The 20082-nt window shown below is 43.4% G+C and overlaps 1 protein-coding gene across 1 annotated transcript in view; it reads right to left on the minus strand.

Moving 5' to 3' along the window:
* Positions 1 to 4577, minus strand: part of CA8 (carbonic anhydrase 8 (inactive)) — a 644063-nt gene extending 639486 nt beyond the window's left edge. Inside the window, exon 1 of the mRNA XM_086965784.1 lies at positions 4315 to 4577. Coding sequence (XP_086821910.1) covers positions 4315 to 4570 — 256 coding nt within the window. The 5' untranslated portion in view covers positions 4571 to 4577. The remainder of the gene's footprint in view (positions 1 to 4314) is intronic.
* Between the last annotated feature and the right edge of the window lie 15505 nt (positions 4578 to 20082).

The following is a 20082-nucleotide window of genomic DNA, read 5'->3' on the forward strand; positions in this document are numbered from 1 at the left end:
TGAGATATTTGAATGATATTCTATGTGCAGTAAAGGTGTGATATGCTAATACTCTAATCACCATGTTTTTGATTTTTAAAATAGGGTGCGGTTTGGCATCGGTCAGGAAATCCGAGGAATCAGCATGGAAGATCAGTGTAAAGTAGATCTGTTAGGCAAGTAGGATGCCCCTGAGTCAGCAGATGGAACATGACAAGACATACTGTCTCAAGTGTAGTATTCTGCTGTGTACTTCAGCTGCATTCTCTTGAATACTGTTTCTTCTTTTGTGCATGGTTGGGCGGAACTCGTGGAGTTTCACTGTGTGGAATTCCCAGAGTTACAAAAAAACTCCATGAGATTCCACTGAGTTCCTCCAATGGGCAGAAAATATGCATGCGGTACTGCTCACGCTGCAATTTAGCACCAGTAGCTTAAGCGGCACTGAAAAGTCAATGCGAACAGCACCATGCGGTGTTCAAGAGCATGTGGGCATTCAAGTTGGCTTTTGCTTTCCACGCGAGTAGAAAATCAACTTTGGCACTAGCAAATCTATTTGAGACGCAGACCTCTGACCACAACTGCTTGTGACTATCCGCATTAGTAAATAGCGCTAGGGAATGCCAAATCACACTCGAGCTTGCATTTTGGATCGTCACCGGAAAAAAATATTGCCAAGTGGCAATTGACGGAATTTGGCATTGTACCACTACGTTTGTGTCTCCCTGTAGTTGTTATTCTGTGGAATACTCTGTTACCAGATACCTATGCTTGGAAGGTCCTCCAAGATTATGTATTTATTTATTTATTTATATATATGTTTATGCATATATTAGATGTAGCCTACCAGACAGTTCAAGGTCCCGGTTTGCGAAAGACCTATTGTGTGCTTACATAGAGCTTACAGAGTCTTAGAACCAGTAGCTACCCATGGTGGGAGTGCTGCCAGATGCTGATGTGAGGCAGGGGAGGGGTAGGGTGGGGGGTAGTAAATTACTGATTATTGCTGATTAGAGGTAAGTAAACATATAAATAAATAAAACGAATTTTGTTGCACCCGCTGCATTGCATTGGGACTTTATTGCGCCATATCCTTCCACTGCTAATATTTAGTTAGCAACTTTTTTTCTTTTTAGTTAAGCACTTCAGTAGAGTACATGTGTTTTGCAGCTCTCTAACTCTTGTGTTTCTCATCCCCCATAATACTGGCCAATGGTTTGTGTTTGCTCTCTTTCTCTTTGCAGCTCATTCACTCTACTAGATATTCCCTCACACCTCTGAATTGCTGTCTCCCTCGTGTGCTTCTACCCTGCCACTGGTGCTCATTTCACTTGCACGTGCCTGCTCTCTTTCTGTTGCTTTCCCCCAACCCACTTTATCATCTGCTCTTCCATTCCCCCTCCAATTCTGCTGTTCTTTTTTTAACACGTATGTTTTAAATATAATTTTTTGGAGGCCAGGCAGAGAATTGCTGCAGGTCCATCACAAAAGCATTGGAGTGCTTGTGATTTCTTTTTTCTATTGATTAATCTGAATGTTGTCCACTATCTTAAATTAGTCAATCAAAAATCAAAGAAAATGGCTCCCGCGCAATATTCTGTGTTCTTGCATGCGCAATGATGCCTGCAGAATATTGCGACTACCAATAGTGGCCACATCATTGCACGCTTTTCTTTGCTGATACTAAAATAGACTGGCAAAAAGTATTGATTTTTACTAATTCTGGTCAGCATTTCCAAAAAGCATTGGCAAAGCCAGTAGACCCCGAAGGTGAGACCTACTGGCTGTACCAATGGAATGCTTTGTTATTTATTTAGCATAGCGCGTTTAGTCAACTTTCATTTTATCTTTGTCTGGCGTTATTTTCTTTCATGACACATTATTTTGGTTAGCTGTAAATCACAGAATTTTGCAGCTTAACGTTTTAGGTTTAACCTCAGTTTATATACCCTTAACAAGGTAGAAATGCTCACCTAACATGTAAACCTTTTTCATTATATCAATTCATACAGCCACGGCACCTCCAACAATTACACATTGATTTAGAGATGAGTGGCAATAGAAAATCTTTTAATTTGTGGATTAAGTGCTCAATCCTCCACTGAAGAATTACGCTCCGTGGAGAATCTGGCGGTGTCATTACACCAGCCCAAGGATAATTATAGCGAATATTCTTTTCGAAGATTCTCCACCTGAAGAGATTCCTCTGCAAAAGGCTTTAACTCTTCCACCACCAAATGGACGAGTTTCCAAGTGCCCAGTTCTAAATCAGGCCCTTAAACAGTAGTAGAGAGAGAGGGAGAGATAAAGTATATCTGTGTGTATGTGTATGAGTTTTCTTTACACAAAACCCCAAAAAATGTGGTATTTCAGTCGTTGTTTTTGTGTATTTCCTGTCTGTATTGTCAAGGTGATGAAATAGTTTCCCTTACAGTCCCAGTAAATGCAAAGGTTTGTGGGTGCTTGTCACAACTTATTTACACACTTCCAAAATTTCTTTAGCACATAAGGTATGCGCGCAAATTGTGTATGAAAAAACACAAAGAAGGTCTATGAATAGAACTGTGTTATGACTTTGTGAATATTCCTACTATCCCAGTAATACACCATTGTCTCTGCTGAGAGCATTCATATTTCGACTACTAATATTATAAAAGGGCTGCAGGAAACTGGCCCTACTTGCAGATTTTCCTCACTATCAAATACAATCTGCTGAGATAAATGCACTCACATCCTGATACTGTGAACCAGGACTTGCCCTTTATCCAAACAGATGACACTTTTTGTGCATCTAAACGCAAACTAGATGAGCAAAATGTGTGGTGAATTCCTCTTTGAATGTGTGCATCATTTGTTGCACACGTTCTGCATTTCGTATGGTAACCCAAATTGCTGAATGACAAAAATAAAACAATTTTATAGTAAATGGACTGGAATTAAAGAAAAGAATAATGTGTTCATTTGCAATCTGCTCTGTCAAAGTTCTAAATGTTAATTCTTAGAAAAGTCTTTTGAATGCAAACTTAAAGAGCTGCTTGGGGTTGTAATGAAACAAATAAACTACTGTAATAACTGATCTTATGTATGGTTACTTCAGGTGTGCTTGACTACTACATTTGTAGTCTTCTTCACTGCATTCGTGTATTCATAACAGTTGTTGAGAAGCACTTGTGTGTGCAAAACAGGGTTTGAGAAGCACTCCTTTGCGCATAACAGGGTTGAGCAGACACCTTACATGGGTTAACAAAATAGCCACACCTTCCAGAAAGCACCATTAACAGCGTGAAGTGTGCTTCTGCCAGCATTACAACACAACACACAGGAAGGGAGTGGAAGGGATTGGGAAAGGATTGAGCTGTGCCACCTCACAGTCACACTCCAATGCCCTTCAATTGTTCCTCGTCAGAAACGTTAAAGAATGTGCAGGGTGGGGGGGGGGAACTCTGCATCCAGGTGGGCAGAGAGAGGATTTGATTAACCAAGCTGAATTTTCTGCAAATCGTGTCCACGCGAAGGGACCCCAACTTAAACTGTAGGCGTGGAAGAAGAGTCACGCGCCACCTTTAACGTGCTGACTAAACACCTCAATGTTTTCTTATTAATATTTTTCATGTTGCAATTTATTTTTTAATACCTTCTCCTTTTGCCAAAGTGGAATGTTCCATTTTGTTTTTAATATATACTAATTTTCTAGGCGAAGGAAGGAGGCGATGCCAAGCGCAGTCCTTACATGGAATTTCGAACGAAGGAGAGCTGTCAGCACACCCTGAGGGTGGCATTGCGAGCAAAGCAAACACAGACTCGGTCACTCGCGTAGGAAACTAATGTTACTTTTATTGCTGAGGCAGGAGCCGCACTAGAGGCACCAGCGAAGATGCGTCAGACCCGTGCAGGCACAGCCTAGCCTCTCTCAGGCTGACTCCGAGAGTTTGTGGGCAAACACCACCTGTAACTTTTGAAAGGAGCGCCGTGTACAGTAAACAACTGCCCGGGCATGGTATGTTTTTAAATGTTACACGTATGAAGCTGTGAATCCTGCAACGTACCTTCCTGGTGCTGCACGCTATGTAAATCCGTTCAACGGTTGTGTAGCCAAGCCAAAGAATACACCGAGTTTCCTTGTAATTGCCCCAGCACACAGAGAAGGCACGCTACAGTGCTTAGACAATAAACAAAAAAGAGCTCATGTGTGAGACAGTCAGTCCGCACATTTAAGACTCTAATAAATAGTAATTTGAATCCTTCGCCACAGCAGCCTCGCTCCACTTTGCCAGATTTCTCAATAACAGGGTAAAAACACACTGACAGCAACGCGGCTGCGTTATATCGTCCTACCTTCCTCATAGCCCCATTCTAAATCCTCCTTCACGGAATTGGAACCGGAGTCTTCAATGAAACTTTTGTCAGCCATCTGCTGCCTCTCTGCGCTCAGAGTTCCCTTCGGTGCCAGGCTCTGGGGCTTCAGTTCAATGAGAGGCGGTGACGGTGTCTTTTCGGACCCGACCTGTTTAGCTCCCCGATGAAGTGAGCCACTCCGCGTCTCGTCCGGAGGCAGGTACGGTCTGAGCTGTTCGCCTCCCCAGCTGTGCATGCTTTTATGTGACAGTCAGTGGGAGGGTGCGTGTCCTGGATCTACAGTATGCTATACAGTAAGCGCGTCCCTCCCTTTTCCTCTGGCTTGTTTTTATCCCGGCGGGTGAGAGCAAGGAACTTCAGAATTAAACAATGACTGAACCATTAACGCGCAGCATGTCATGAGAACCACCAAAGCAAACAAATAAACCGGGCAGAAACACTATAGTGACGTGTTGCTGCTAATGCACTTTACTGTAGAGATTTGATGAAGTGTTTTCATTTAGAGGCTATACAGCCTACCAAATTCAAGTCACCCTACTGAATTAACATTCGCATGTCCGTCAAGCAGTCAAATTATTTAATTTCTATGAAATCATTTTGTAGGAATAAGGGTCTTGAGGCGCTGGGGTTGCAGGTTTCATTCTATTAAGGAGGGGGTCTGTCGAAGAGCCAGGTTTTGAGGTTTCTTGTGAAGATGGGGAGCGATGTTGTCTGTCTGAGGTGGGGTGGAAGGACTTTCCAGGCTCTGGCCGCGAGGAATGAGAAGGAGCGGGCTCCCGACCTGGTCTTTCTGGTGCGGGGAACCACGGCATAGGAGAGCTGGGCTGATAGAAGGGTCCTCTGGGGTGCGTGGAATTTGAGTCAGCTGTTCAGGTATGCTGGTCCGGTGTCGTGGAGGGCCTTGTGTGCGTGGGTGATCATCTTAAAGGTGACTCTCGCCTCGATGGGGATCCAGTGGAGTGTGCGCAGGTGCTAGGAGATGTGGCAGTGTCTTGGCAGGTTGAGGACCAGTCTTGCAGCTGCGTTCTGGATGTTCTGTAGCTTGGGGGTGAGGCTTTTGTTTACTTTGGCGTAGAGTGCGTTGCCGTAGTCCAGTCTGCTGATGGCTAGGGCGTGAATGTCTTGTTTAAAATGTAATGCAAATTAAAATCTTCATGATAGGTACACAGCATTTAGCCTCAAACGCTTGGTGACTTCTTTGTAGGGGTGGGCGATAAAATGTGTTACCCTGGCGGAGTTTGCAAAGTTTTGTTCACTCTGCGTTATGCTTGTAACTCCGAGTTCCGGCAAAACTCCACCAACCACCAAGTGAAGGAGTTTTTCTCCCATGTGCCACATCAACGTTAAGTTGGTGAGCGCAATTGAGAGTTTGCGTCCTCTAGTGCGATTTATGGGTGCTGGTACGCCACTGGCAAGATTTTCTCAACACGAGCAGTCATGGCAAGTCAGGACCGTTCACGTTAAGAAAGCTGACACTTCAGTAGAAAATCTGCTTGAGTGTCAGAAAGTAGCAGGGCACTCTGGCGTGCTGTGTGGTGCAGTTCTCACTGATCTTACAGTGCAGAACAAGCTCCCAGCACTAAATTCCACTGAGCGCAATTCCACAAGTTCCGCCCTCCCCTACTTCTTTGTAAGTAGATAATGGCTTTTTTCTGTAAGGCATTATTAAATCTTGCAACTGCGATCACAATACCATAACATTTCACTGCAAATAAAGTGCTCAGTGCTTCAAATCTAAATAGCACTCCATGCTTTTTAAATATTGAGCGAATAGTTTGTTTTCTTATCTCTATAAAAAGTAGATGATCAAGAAACAAATGGGGTATATTATTTTTAACTCCAAGGCTACATAAGCAATAACCTTTATGATAGCTAATCTTCTTCCAAATTTCTTCCAAAACTCTGGGATTCTCCAAATAAGATCAATACCAATGCAGATCAGTAGTATTCATTTTCAAATTCTCTTTTCTGGGACTTTTTCAGAGGTAGGGAAATATCCCTATATCTCCTGAATTTTTATTTTGAATACATTACAGATTTTTTAGATAGCAAGTAAATCTTGTCTTTCAGTTGACTAACCTCTCTGACCAAGTCACTAAGAAGGGTTTTGATCTTTGCCACTGAAGTTTGTTTGCCTTCATTAGAAACATCAAACGTTAACTGAGAATTAGGGTAAAAGTTAGGAATTTAAAATGAGAGTTAATCTGGAAGATTCAGGGCGTCCCTCACCATTTTGGCAGATCATGTTTCATATTTCTCATTTTTTGCAAGAGAGCATAAGAACCTCAGGGCATGTTATTTACCTAAAAATGTCCAAATAAGTCAAAACCAGTTCAAGCCTTAGTGTTTGTCCCATTGAACTTGGAGGTTCACTAAAAAGCTTCTTGAAGCACATCCGTTCCATGCTGTCCCACCTTACTCGGCTATTAAGACACAATATTTCAGCCCCATATAGAGCCTGCAGAATGAGTTGACCTAGAATTGCTCTGTTTAAAGGAATTGCTTATAATCCACCATTCGAACCTTTTAAAGGCATTAACCTTGCCCATTAACCCCTTGTCTGCTGATGACGGAACCGCTCTGTCATCATCTGCGGTGGCGCTGTGCTGATGACGGAGTGGTTCCGTCATGGCCCGCTCGCTGCTCATGCGCGGCGCGAATTCCGCGCCTGCGCTGAGCGTTCTATTGAGCGGGGCGGGCCATGACAGAACCGCTCCGTCATAAGCACAGCGCCACCGACGCTGGTGATGAAGCGGTTCCGTCACCAGCATGCGGCCGCCCCGCCCCCTTAGCACTGCGGCGGAATAGCCGCCGCAGTGAAGGGGTTAATGAGGTTTTTAAAACGCCTAGATGTTTGTCTCACTGCAGATTATTTGCAAAGGCAAGTCCATTTACCTGTTTCAAGGGAACGCTGTTAAGAAACCAAGCAAACTTCTCAGATTCTTTTTGAGAAAAGTAAGGACTTGGTATTTTCTATATTGTTGTTTATACGTTTATTTATCTCACAATAAGCATGTAGACCATTAAGTTTTTGCTGTAGGCCGACATGGGGCGTAGTCCATAAAGGCAAGATCGTTGGCATACATGTGGCACAGGACATGGAATCCTCCCATTTTAGGGGAGAAAGATTTAATTTCCAGAAGATTACTTCAAAGGTGAGAAATGAAAGGACTAAGAAGAAGGGGAAAACAGCCTTTGCACCGCAGCAATTATCATGCAGTGCCTTTACCACACAACTTTTACCATGCATGCATTTTCCACGTGTGCATTTTTTGAAGGTTTTTACCACGCATACAATTACCACGCATGGCAAATCTATTTAAGGTAAGTATATATGTGTGTGTATTTGTGTGTATAAATACGCAGAAAACCTGATACTTGTGCTTTGCTTCACAGTTGCTATGATGTTACTTCCCTTCTGTTACATTCTGTAAGACAAGACATATTAAAAACAGTTAAAACCCAAGTGCTGCCACTTCCAAATAATCTGCAAAGTACATGTGGACCATGATAGAAATGCGTTTATGAACATAAATTATACACATCAACAAGTCATCCCAGGTGTATATCTAACTCCTCATCTGTTTTGAGACATGTTGGCGTCAAGGTGTTAACCTGTATAATGTATCTTGATTCCAGGCGTCATAGGTTCTGTACTCCGTTGCCTCCTCTGATATTAGTTCCAACAAAGTCCATCACGATCACCTCGAGTTTTGTAGTGTCACTGACATGGTATTTTTGAAAATGACCAACCACGGGATACTGTCTGCAATTATGTGCAATTGCATTAATGTGCTCAAGTACATGTTTTTTCACTTTGTGGACCGTGCTTCCAATGTAAAACTTATAATAACTGCACCATATTAAAATAAGCCAAAATGGTAACTATTGTTATAGGATGTACCAAAGTCGGAGCCTTTATTTATTAATGTAATTTGAGATATCTTCAGGGATGTCATCAGTGATGTCACTGACCATGTCATGACTGATGTAATATGTGAGGTCATAAACAGTGCATTGCGGGGAGTAAGTTATAGTTCGCACAGGTTTTCGAACTGGGGGTCTCTAGTTGGCTGAGGTAGGTACCTTAGTCCAAATGGGGACCCTTGCTTCTAAGTCAGGGAAAGGAAGGACACCTTCTCAGATAGCCCCTGCTCACCGCCTTGGTAGCCTGGCACGAGCAGCCAGGCTTATCTCCAAGGCAAATGTGTAAAATATTTGCAACCACGCTCTCCGTAACCCAGTGATGGCACCACAAATGAACTCCACACAAGTTTCATAAAAACAATTATATGTTTAAAAAAATATTTAGATGAGACCACACGATAAAAATCCAACATATGCGTATTTGTAATATTTCACCTTGCCGGTTATTAGGCCAGCAAACCCTTGTAGGTTCTTGCAGTATTAATGAGCAATTCTCGATGATCCAATGCAGTCCTATTGCAATGCTATGCAGATCGTAATGCCAGAATCAGGCACTTTGTGATGTAAAAATAATGCAGTTCATTATGCAATAATCAGGCAGTTCGTAATGCCAAAATAATGTGATTCGTAATGCAACAATCTGGCAGTTAGTAATGCAAAAATAATGCAATGCGTAATGCATCAGGCAGTTCGTAATGCAAAAATAATGCAACAATTAGGCAGTTTGTTATGCAAAACTAATTCATTGCGTAATGCAACAATCAGGCAGTTCGTAATGCCAACAATAATGTACACAAGTACTGATCACTGCTCTGGACAGTCTCTATGCCACTCTTACTGACTCGAGGTTAGCTACTGCCAAAATATGCCCCAACACGGGTATGGTGGAAAACAACGTGCAGCTCAACACTCCGGCCCCGGTACTTCCACTCCTTGGCAAGTATGGGCTGTGATACGATCTCGAGGGGAGGATCGTGCTGCAAAGATGGGACAGGCCAAGAGCGTTTCTCTCATAGCCCGCACCACGTCCCAGGCGTGACACACGCACGCTCGCTGAGTGTTACCTGAGGGGTACGATCTCACTCTCCTCTTCTCGCGGCTTGGGCCTCCGATGCGACTTCGTTGATCTTGGGCAGTGGAACACAGACCCCGACGTGACGGTTTGAGGTCTCTCCTATACATTCACTATCTAACCTATTCTTACAGATACTAACATATACTTACTCTCTTATACAATCACTGCCACAAGCAGACACTCATTTATATAGCCACTCTCACAATTACTCCATCTCACATATAGTCATTTATATGCTCCAACACTCACATATACTGCCTTTCACATATGTAGTTACCCACACATCCCACTGAGACATACATTTACTCACCAACACACTGATACACCCACTCACTCACCTATACAGCTATTTCCACACACACTATTGAACAAATACACCCAGTAAATTATCCACTCACATGTGTAGGCAGAAAGTCACCCACCCACACACACAAACACTGAGGCACCCATACAGATACTCATTCAACCAATAAGTAACCCATATAGACAGTCATGTACCTACTCACATTTACACAGTTTATTCACTAACCCATGCATTCAGTAAGAAACAATTATTCACTCACTTATACAGTCAGTCACAACTGACCCAGACACCCAGACATGTATACACCAACTCATTCTTCAATACACCTTGGCATTAACATATATAAAATATATTTAAAATTAAGAAGAACACACATTCACTGGATGATGTAATCAGTGATGTCATCAGTGATGTCACTGACCATGTCATGAGTGATGTAATATGTGACATCATCAGCAGTGCATTGCGGGGGCGTGAGGTATAGTTAGCTCTACTAACTATAACGTTCGAATTTCTCTGGTTTTGTACGAGTCAAATGTCCAGCTAACTATAACATCCCTAAATGGTATTTTTTAGTGAATATATATATACTTCCTGGATGAGGGTTCAGGTGTGTTGCCTTAACATCAGGGGTGCCACTGATCCAGTGCTTCTGCAATTGTGCTATCATATACAAGCATCTCGGTTCCCACTCTGAACAACGACAATTCAACACGTTTTGGTTGCCAGTCCCAACCTTGGTCATGATCATGCTCCATAGTGTTTTTACAACATGCATATATCATAAACATACCCACAGTGCATTGTGTAGGCATTGACAGAAAACAAAATATCCTCTGTACAACATGAGCGTTATCTTCTATGGTGCAAACAAGTATATGTTAATACATTAAAAGCATACATTGTAACACATGCATCAGGATTATGGCTTTGCCTCTAATCATTATTGCTACCTCAATTCATATCACATTTTATTTGTTTGTTTGTACCATTAAAACATATATAAATTATTTCATATAGCATTACAATAAATTCAATTGATTATTTGGAGACCCACACTTTGACAATTCAGTTAATCTCCAAATTCCCGGATATTATCCCTCGTGTATCTATGGTCATTTTGTAGTTGCAATACCTAAAGTATGCGCAAAACATGTTATTGACAGCACTGGAATACTGTCTACATGGACAATTAATTCAACACACATTTATAGATCAGCATGCACAGGAAAAATGTACATTCATTCCCATAGTAAGTAGGCTGATATAAATTACCTACTGGTGGTCGCCAGTAGGTAGTTATAGTTAGGAACTAGGTTCCATCGGAAAAGCTTTTTTTTTGATTTGCCAATATCCATGGCATCATTTGATGAATCTTCGCAAAATTTTTAAAACTAATGGGGCGGTCAGATCAGCTGCTGTATTGAAAATTTTGGGGTGATTGGTCAAGTGGGGGCTGAGAAAAAAGGGGCTCCAAAATGCGTTTTCTTCATGTTAATTTGATAGGAAACTATTGAAGCAGCTACAGCCCAATGTAATTACACCAAATTTGGCAAAAAGGTAGCTCTTAGTCCAGAGTGCACTCTTTTTGTTAAATGGTGCAAATCCGTTCAGTAGTGCCTGAGAAATGTAAACATTACTCAGTTATAGAAATATGGCTGCAGAATATCCGCAAATCCTACTGATCTCGTGCTTGAGATCTGATTGGCTGCCAACACTTCAAATCAGGAAGTGTTGGCAGCCATCTTGTGACGTGGTTGAACCAAGTCGCAAGTAAAAAAGGTAAACAAAATGTTAAAAAACAAGAAAAGGGAGCAGGGTAGAAACACCCTGACCCCCTAGGCAGACTCAGCCCAAAATGCATTAAAAAAAATAGGTGGGATTTGCGTTGGATCCACGAATCCGGCTGATTATTTTTTTAAAAAGGAAGTGACGCGTGCTTAATTTTCTTTAAGCTCTTGGGTGGGCCAGGTAAAGGGGGCAGTGATTAAAATACAAACTGGGGGATATGTATATAACTTTTGGTGGTTACCAGTAGGTAGTTTATCAGCTGGACCATGTTGCCGTAGGAGAAGCATTTTTGGACTTGCCAATAACTTTGGCACCATTTGAGAAATCTTCTTGAAATGTCCCAAAATGTGTTCTGGTGATTCTGGTTGTGCATGAATAGTTTCAGGTAGGGGAGGGCGGAATTCAAAGATTCATAATATCTGGAATTTAGTGGAGTCTTATAACGACTCTGTGGGATTTTGAAGAGTTCAGCCCATTCTAATGAATTTGTAGAGGACTGGCTGGCTCGCTCACACAACACACATGCATACTCTCCCACCTGCAGCACACACGTGACTTGAAAAAGAAAGCATATCTGAGCAATGTGCTGGCTGATGCCAGAGGGGACCCACCAGTGATTTATTTTGAGCAAGTCTCCAGACCGAATTAATGAGCCATATATTACAGGAATGACTGCAAACAAGCCTGACGGCATTTGCATATTTCACAGACTCTCAGGGTAGGAGAAGATACAATACAACATGAGACTGAGATTACTTTCAGGCAAATATTGTTAAAGTAATCACAAGGGGTAAACAAAAAACTCAGAAATAACTATTTTGGATATTTTACTGTTATTGTTTCTCATACTGCAGTAGAATTTGTATGGTGCTTCCTTACCTCCATGATGCCTCGGAACACTTCCTGGGAGGTCGCATGAATGCTGTGGAGTTTGCTGTGCACTACCCTCCTCCAGCAGATGCAAGAGACCGAGCGGCATGATCCACAGCCCTATCCAGAGCAGCATCAGTGCCACCGGGGAGAGCCCTGCAGCTTCCAGGTAGAAGACCCCGAGGAGGGAGAGCCCAGGAAGGGAGGGAGATTCCAGGAGTAGGAAACAAGCCTGGTTTGTGTCTGATCCTGGAGGAGAATAAGCTGCAATGCCTGCAAGTAGTGTTTTTATCTTGATGCTCTGACTACCCCTAGTTCTTCCCAGCCATGAATCACTTCCCGGTGCCAGGAAATTTCTCCCCTCTCCTGTAGCAGCCTGCATGTGACATCATCACTTGCAAACAGTATGTGCCTACATCTATCTTAGTTTCCTCCTCATTTGATGGTTAGGAGGCTTGAAATGCATCTCATGGCCAAGGTTCATTTTTGCACCATTATTCAGAGTGCACACATTCTCAAGCATGCGTGTGCATGCTCCCAGAATGAGTGAGCGCCTGTCAACTCGGCTACACAGCAGATAGCACAGTTTTTGCCATTCTGCAAGCAGAGCGTGGAGTGGAGAAAACTCTGCCGGTGGAGCGGAGTTTGCCGCGCACCCTAAGTTGTGGGGTGATCCGTGAACTAGGGGCTGAGAAAATGGGAGAGGGCAAAAAAAGTGCATTTTCCATGTTAATTCCCAAAAGGATTTTGAACACAACTACACCCCAAACTGCTGAACGGAATGACACCACATTTGGCAGAAAGATAACTTGTGATACAGAAAGCACGCTTTTTGTTATTTGGTGTAAATCCATATAGTAAGTTTAGAGCTATTAATAAAAACACAAATTTGGATATCTACAGGCGTGAATCCTTCAGAAATAATGCAGAACTCGTGCAGAGCTCTTATTGGCTGCAACCACTTCAACCAGGAAGTGTTGGCAGCCATCTTGGGACTCAGCTTCAGCTAAGTCGCAAAATCAAACTTAAAAAGAAAGAAAAGGGGGCAGGATAAGAATACTCTGACCCCCTAGACTCGGTCCTGGAGTGCCGCAGACCAGCAGTGTAAAAAAGCATTTTTTGTTAATTTACAGCAAAGTTCGCAAATACTTGTGGCTATCACCGTAAAGTAAAAAAAAAACAAGCGCGGTCTCCATGCGTGTTTTTAATTTAAACCCCTTGGTGGGCCAGGTCCCAGGGGCATGCTGAGTTTAATTAATAAAATGGAGGGGCACATGGTGCCCTCCTCCAAGGGCTTGATTTATGCCCCAAGGACCACCACCTCCCTGGTGCTAATGTTTCTATTAATTGGGGGAGCATGGACCCAGCTGTACCCCAGAGACCACAAGGGAGTATAAAAAAAATTGTATAAGAGGAGCCTGTGGAACCCACCCAGGCCCAGTGGTCCCCTTCAGCATTAAAAAAAAGGCTGGGCCCCAGGGGATGGAGATGCTGGGTCGAAATTTGCCCCGGGAGGAGGGCCCCTCCAATAAATAAAAACAATTCAATTAAAAAAATAGTCAGACTCCAGGGGATGGGGCCTCCAGGGCTGAAATAGGATTGGGAGGGTGGCCATGTGGCCCACCTTCTCCATTTTGAAAAGGACTGGTCCCCGGGGATTGGGTCCCTGAGTCCAAATCGCCCAAGGGAAGGGGGGCCATGCAGCATCCTTCCCTAAAAAAAAAATGTCAAGTTGCGGAGGTGCCACCCCCTTTTACCTCAACTCTGCAAACGCACCTCCTTGTACACTCTTAATAGGGGGATGAAGTCTACTTGGCTCCAGAGGGTCCTTGGGGGCTAACAAGCCCTTCTGGTATTTCCAGTAAGTCCCATACAGAGGGATTGCTGAGACATCTTCAGAGACCACACCCCATTTCTCTACCACCCTGCAAACTCACCTCCTGACACACTGCTGTTTGGGGGATGAAGTCTTCTTGGATGCTGAGTGTCCTTGGTTCTAACAAGCCCTCCTCATACCTCTAGTAAGTTCCACACAGCGAGAATCCTCAGTGGCCATGCTCCCTTTCTCCACCACCAGGCAAACTCGCCTTCTGGCGTACAACTGGTTGGACGATGGAGTCTCCTTGGATGCTAAGGGTCCTTGGAGGCCAACAAGCCCTTCTGTCACCTCAAGTAAGTCCCATACAGCAGGATTGCTCAGACATCTTCAGAGGCCATGCCCTATTTCTCTACCACCATGCAAATGCGCCTCCTGGCACACTGCTGTTTGAGGTATGAAGTCCTCTTGGATGCTGAGGGTCCTCTTACCTCCAGTAAGTCCCACACAGCGTGATTGCTCAGAGGACTTCAGAGGCCACACCCCTTTCTCCACCACTCTGCAAATGTGCATTCTGGTACACAACTGGTTGGGCGATGAAGTCTCCTTGGATGCTGAGGGGCCTTGGAGCCAACAAGCCCTTCTGTCACCTTAAGTAAGTCTCACACAGCATGATTGCTGAGAGGACTTCGGAGGCCATGCCCCCTTTCTGCACCACTCTGCGAATGCATCTCCGGGTATACTGCTGATTGGGGTAGGAAGTCCACATGGATGCTGAGGGTCCTTGATGTCCAATCGCCAACCTGTTATCCCCAGTAAGTCCCACACAGCGCGTTTGCTGTGTGCTGGTCAGAGGCCCCACCCGCTTTTTCCACCACTCTGCAAACACGCCTTCTGGTACACTACAGGTTGGGGGATAAAGACCCTTGAATGTTGGCAGTCTTTGGGGGCTATGGACCCCTCCTGTTACCTTCAGTAAGCCACCCACAGCTGGTTTCCTGAGGGAATGTCGGAGGCCCTTCCCCCTTTCCCCATTGCTCTGCAAATGCGACTACCAGTTAAAAATCCATAGAAATTCACTTAAAATCCAAAGGTTACAGGGATATTATAGTTAGGAAATAGAAGTTGAAAACCTTAGAAATTCACTGATTAGGTAACGGGGACGTTATAGTTAGGAAATAGAATTAAAGAAACCTTGGAAATTCACTGAAAAAATTAACGTTACAGGGACATTATAGTTAAGCTCAGATGTCACTTGTACAAAACCATAGAACTTCAGTAGTTATAGTTGCCTTAGCTAACTAGAACTTAAGTCCCTGCAATGTAGTGCTTATGACCTCACATATTACATCACTCATGACATGGTCAGTGACATGACTGATGACATCACTGATGACTTCTTAAATTACATCATTGATGACATCATCCACAGAACCACTCACACACCCACTCACACCCCCATACAACCTCTCAAATGCCCACTCACAAAACTACACAACCATTCACATGCCCATACACAGGCGCATACCAGTACTCCCAACCCACTCACTCCTCCATAGAGGCACTCACACACCCACTCACTCACTCATGCAGCCACTCACACAACCAGTCATTCACCCATACAGCCAGTCACTTAGCCACACACTCTCCTATGCAGCTACTGACACACCCACTTATTTACCTACACAGCTACTGACACACCCTTTCACTCATTCAACAATACATCTACTAGCACACCAACTCACTTAGCCAAACACCCACTCAAACAGCCACTCACTCATCCATACAGCCACTTACACACCTAGTCCCTCACTCATGCACCGATTCAGCCACCCGCTCACTAATCCATACAGTCGCTACACACCCACTTACACAGCCACAGAGCCACTCACACCGCCACTCACTCACCCACATAGCCACTGACACACCCACCCACTCATTCACCAGTACAGCCATTCACACAGAAACTCACTCACCCACTCACTTATACACCTGCAGCCACTCACACACACATACGCACAAGGGTACATAGTTACACAGCCACTCACACAATATATGTTAGAAGTAGTATCACTCAGTAGTAGTGCACCTTGTACACTAATTTAACTTTTGTAGTAGGTTAATATATATGTTTAACGATAATAAACCCTTAGAAAATACAAACACTCACAAGATGATGTCATCAGTGATGTAATTTGAGATGTCATTAGTGATGTCATCAGGGACGTCACCGACCATGTAATGAGTGATGTAATATGTGAGGTCGTAAGCAGTGCATTGCGGGGGCATAAGTTATAGTTATCACAGGTAACTATAACTTCTGAAGCTCTCTGGCTTTGTATGAGTAAAATCTGAGCCTAGCTATAAGTCCCAGTAGCCTTTGTTTTTTCAGTGAATACACACACATATATATATATATATATATGTATATATTACCTACTGGCGATAGCCAGTAGGTATATATAGTTAGGATTTTTTCTCTATGGAACTTTTGAAAATTCTATGCCTAATAACTTTGGCGTTTGTGGACGGAATTGGCTGAAATTTTCAGGAAAATGGCACATTTTGTTTCTGAGCAGCTCCTGGAAATTTGGGGGGGGTTCGTCAAGGGGGGGCTGAGAAAAAAGGGGGGTCCCAAAACACGTTTTTCCCATGTTAATTTCCATAGGGCGGTTGGCCTCACTTTTAGCCCGAACGACTGAATGGATTTCCACGAAACTTGGCAAAATTGTAGGGACTGTTAGCCCGATGTGCCTTTGCTAGGTCTCAATATATGTGCTTCAGTGGATTTTGAGAAATTAACGTTTAAAACAAGATATATATCTGTAACAGCGCTCCGGGCAGCGCTCCGGTTCGGCGAACTTTTCGCGTATCGGAACTTTGCGAAGCGAAGCTGATTGGCTCTCCGGTGTCTGTCAACATTCTAAACAGTCCGGAGCGGCCGCCATCTTGTCTCTCGGTAGGATCGAGAGACAAGAGGAGGCCAAAACAAAGGGGGAAATGAAGGAAAGGGGGCAAGGTAGACCCCTTCTGACCCCCTAGGATTGATGAGGGGGATATTATAGAGCCACGCCGGGCCCCAAAAAAAAAAAAAAATTTCCGATTTTTTTCGCCGTAGAGACGCGTCTTGGTTCGCGAACCGGGCAGCTAACCGGGCAGCTAACCAGGAAGCTAACCGGCAGTGTAACCCAAAAAAAAAAAAAAAATCCGATTTTTTCGCCGTAGAGACGCGTCTTGGTACGCGAACCGGGCAGCTAACCGGGAAGCTAACCGGCAGTGTAACGGGAGTCTGAGGAGTAGCTGATTGGCTGTCAATATTGTAAACAGTCCGGAGCGGCCGCCATCTTGTCTCTCGGTAGGATCGAGAGACAAGAGGAGGCCAAAACAAAGGGGGAAATGAAGGAAAGAGGGCAAGGTAGACCCCTTCTGACCCCCTAGGATTGATGAGGGGGATATTATAGAGCCACGCCGGGCCCCAAAAAAAAAAAAAAAAAATCCGATTTTTTCGCCGTAGAGACGCGTCTTGGTACGCGAACCAGGCAGCTAACCGGGCAGCTAACCGGGAAGCTAACCGGCAGTGTAACCCAAAAAAAAAAAAAATCCGATTTTTTCGCCGTAGAGACGCGTCTTTGTACGCGAACCGGGCAGCTAACCGGGCAGCTAACCGGGAAGCTAACCGGCAGTGTAACGGGAGTCTGAGGAGTAGCTGATTGGCTGTCAATATTGTAAACAGTCCGGAGCGGCCGCCATCTTGTCTCTCGGTAGGATCGAGAGACAAGAGGAGGCCAAAACAAAGGGGGAAATGAAGGAAAGAGGGCAAGGTAGACTCCTTCTGACCCCCTAGGATTGATGAGGGGGATATTATAAAGCCACGCGGGGCCAAAAAAAAAACAAAAAAAAAATCCGATTTTTTCGCCGTAGAGACGCGTCTTGGTACGCGAACTGGGCAGCTAACTGGGCAGCTAACCGGGAAGCTAACCGGCAGTGTAACGGGAGTCTGAGGAGAAGCTGATTGGCTGTTATCATTGTAAACAGTCTGGAGCGGCCGCCATCTTGTCTCTCTGTGGGATCGAGAGACAAGAGGTGGAAAAAAAAAGGTGTAAATGAATGAAAGGGGTAAGGCAGACCCCTCCTGAACCCCTAGGATTGATGAGGGGGCTATTAAAGTTCCCTGGGGGGTGAAAAAAAAAAAATTGCGATTTTTCGCGGTAAAGGTGCTTCCTGGTACGTTAACCAGGCAGCGTAACGGGAGTCCGACATATTGTGTTTTTTGAACGTTTGTGATATGTGCACGTGTGGATTTTGTCTAATTAAGGTTAAAAAAATATATATATATCTTTAGGCGTGTTCTGGCGCGCTTACGTTTTGGGTTTGGTTTGCGCTGCAGAGACGATACGTCACGGTTATGCGATGCATCATGAGGCGTCTCACGGGCTACGTGATACGTCACTTAATAAAGAATATATTTTACAGCTATAGATATTAGCTTTTAAAAAACCAATGAAATTCACAGAAAAAACCATAGGTTATAGACCATATATAGTTAGGAATTTGCATTTACAAAACCTTGAAAATTCACTGAAAAAACCATAGGTTATAGACCATATATAGTTAGGGATTAGCATTTAAAAAACCTTATTTTATTTGCACAAAACCATTGAAATTCCATATATTGCACTAACTATATATCGCGGACCCGCAATCCACTGCTAATGATGTCACATATTACATCATTCATGACATGGTCAGTGACATCACTGATGACATCACTGATGACATCTCAAATGACATCACTGATGACATCACTGATGACATCTCAAATGACATCACTGATGACATCACTGACATCTCATTTGACATTACTGATTACATCACTGATGATATCATTTATGTGATAATACATCTTCAGACTCTAATATAACCTTAGATACACTCAGTGTAAACAGGCATTCACAGACTGTCACACATCCATGGAGTTACTCACACACCTAGTCAGTCATGCAAAGAATCAATCACATCTCCATTTCCTTAACTATACAGTTATACACACCTTACTTATTCAAACATATACTAACACATATTTACTCTCGTATACAATCCTTGATACAAGTTCACAATGATTCATACAGCCACTCTCACATTCACTGGCTCTTATGTTCAGTTATTTATATATGTCAACTCTCACATGGAGTGTGTTTTACATATGTACTTACTTTGACATGTAGAACTGAGATATCCATTCACTCACCAATATACTCATGCACACAGTCAACTGTCCATACAGCTGTTTCTACATGCACTTTTGAACCCATACACCTAGGGAATCAACTGCTCACACATCTATGCACAGAGTTATACACCTCCCAGCCACCCACACACATACTCAGTCTCCCATACAAATACTTGGGCAACCATTCAATAACCCATATACTTACTGATATAGCTACTGATTTAAACATGCAGCAGTTTACAGAAGAACATAAATAATGATTGCCAAATTAAGACACTTTAATCACTAACCCATGCACTCAGTGAGACACATTTAATCATTCTCTCATACAGTCAGTCATGCACCTACTAAATCCTTCATCCAGACACTTATACATCCACTCATTCTTCAATATGTAAGACATATTTTAACTTTACAGAAACATACAGTCACTGGGTGTTGTCATCAGTGATGTCATTTGAGATGTCATCAGTGATGTCATCAGTGATGTCACTGACCATGTCATGAATGATGTAATATGTGACATCATTAGCAGTGGATTGCGGGTCCGCGATATATAGTGCAACTAACTATATATGGAATTTCAATGGTTTTGTGCAAATAAAATAAGGTTTTTTAAATGCTAATCCCTAACTATATATGGTCTATAACCTATGGTTTTTTCAGTGAATTTTCAAGGTTTTGTAAATGCAAATTCCTAACTATATATGGTCTATAACCTATGGTTTTTTCTG

The sequence above is a fragment of the Lissotriton vulgaris genome, chromosome 4_1 (genome assembly GCF_964263255.1).
Source record: "Lissotriton vulgaris chromosome 4_1, aLisVul1.2, whole genome shotgun sequence".
Classification (NCBI taxonomy): Eukaryota; Metazoa; Chordata; class Amphibia; order Caudata; family Salamandridae; genus Lissotriton; species Lissotriton vulgaris.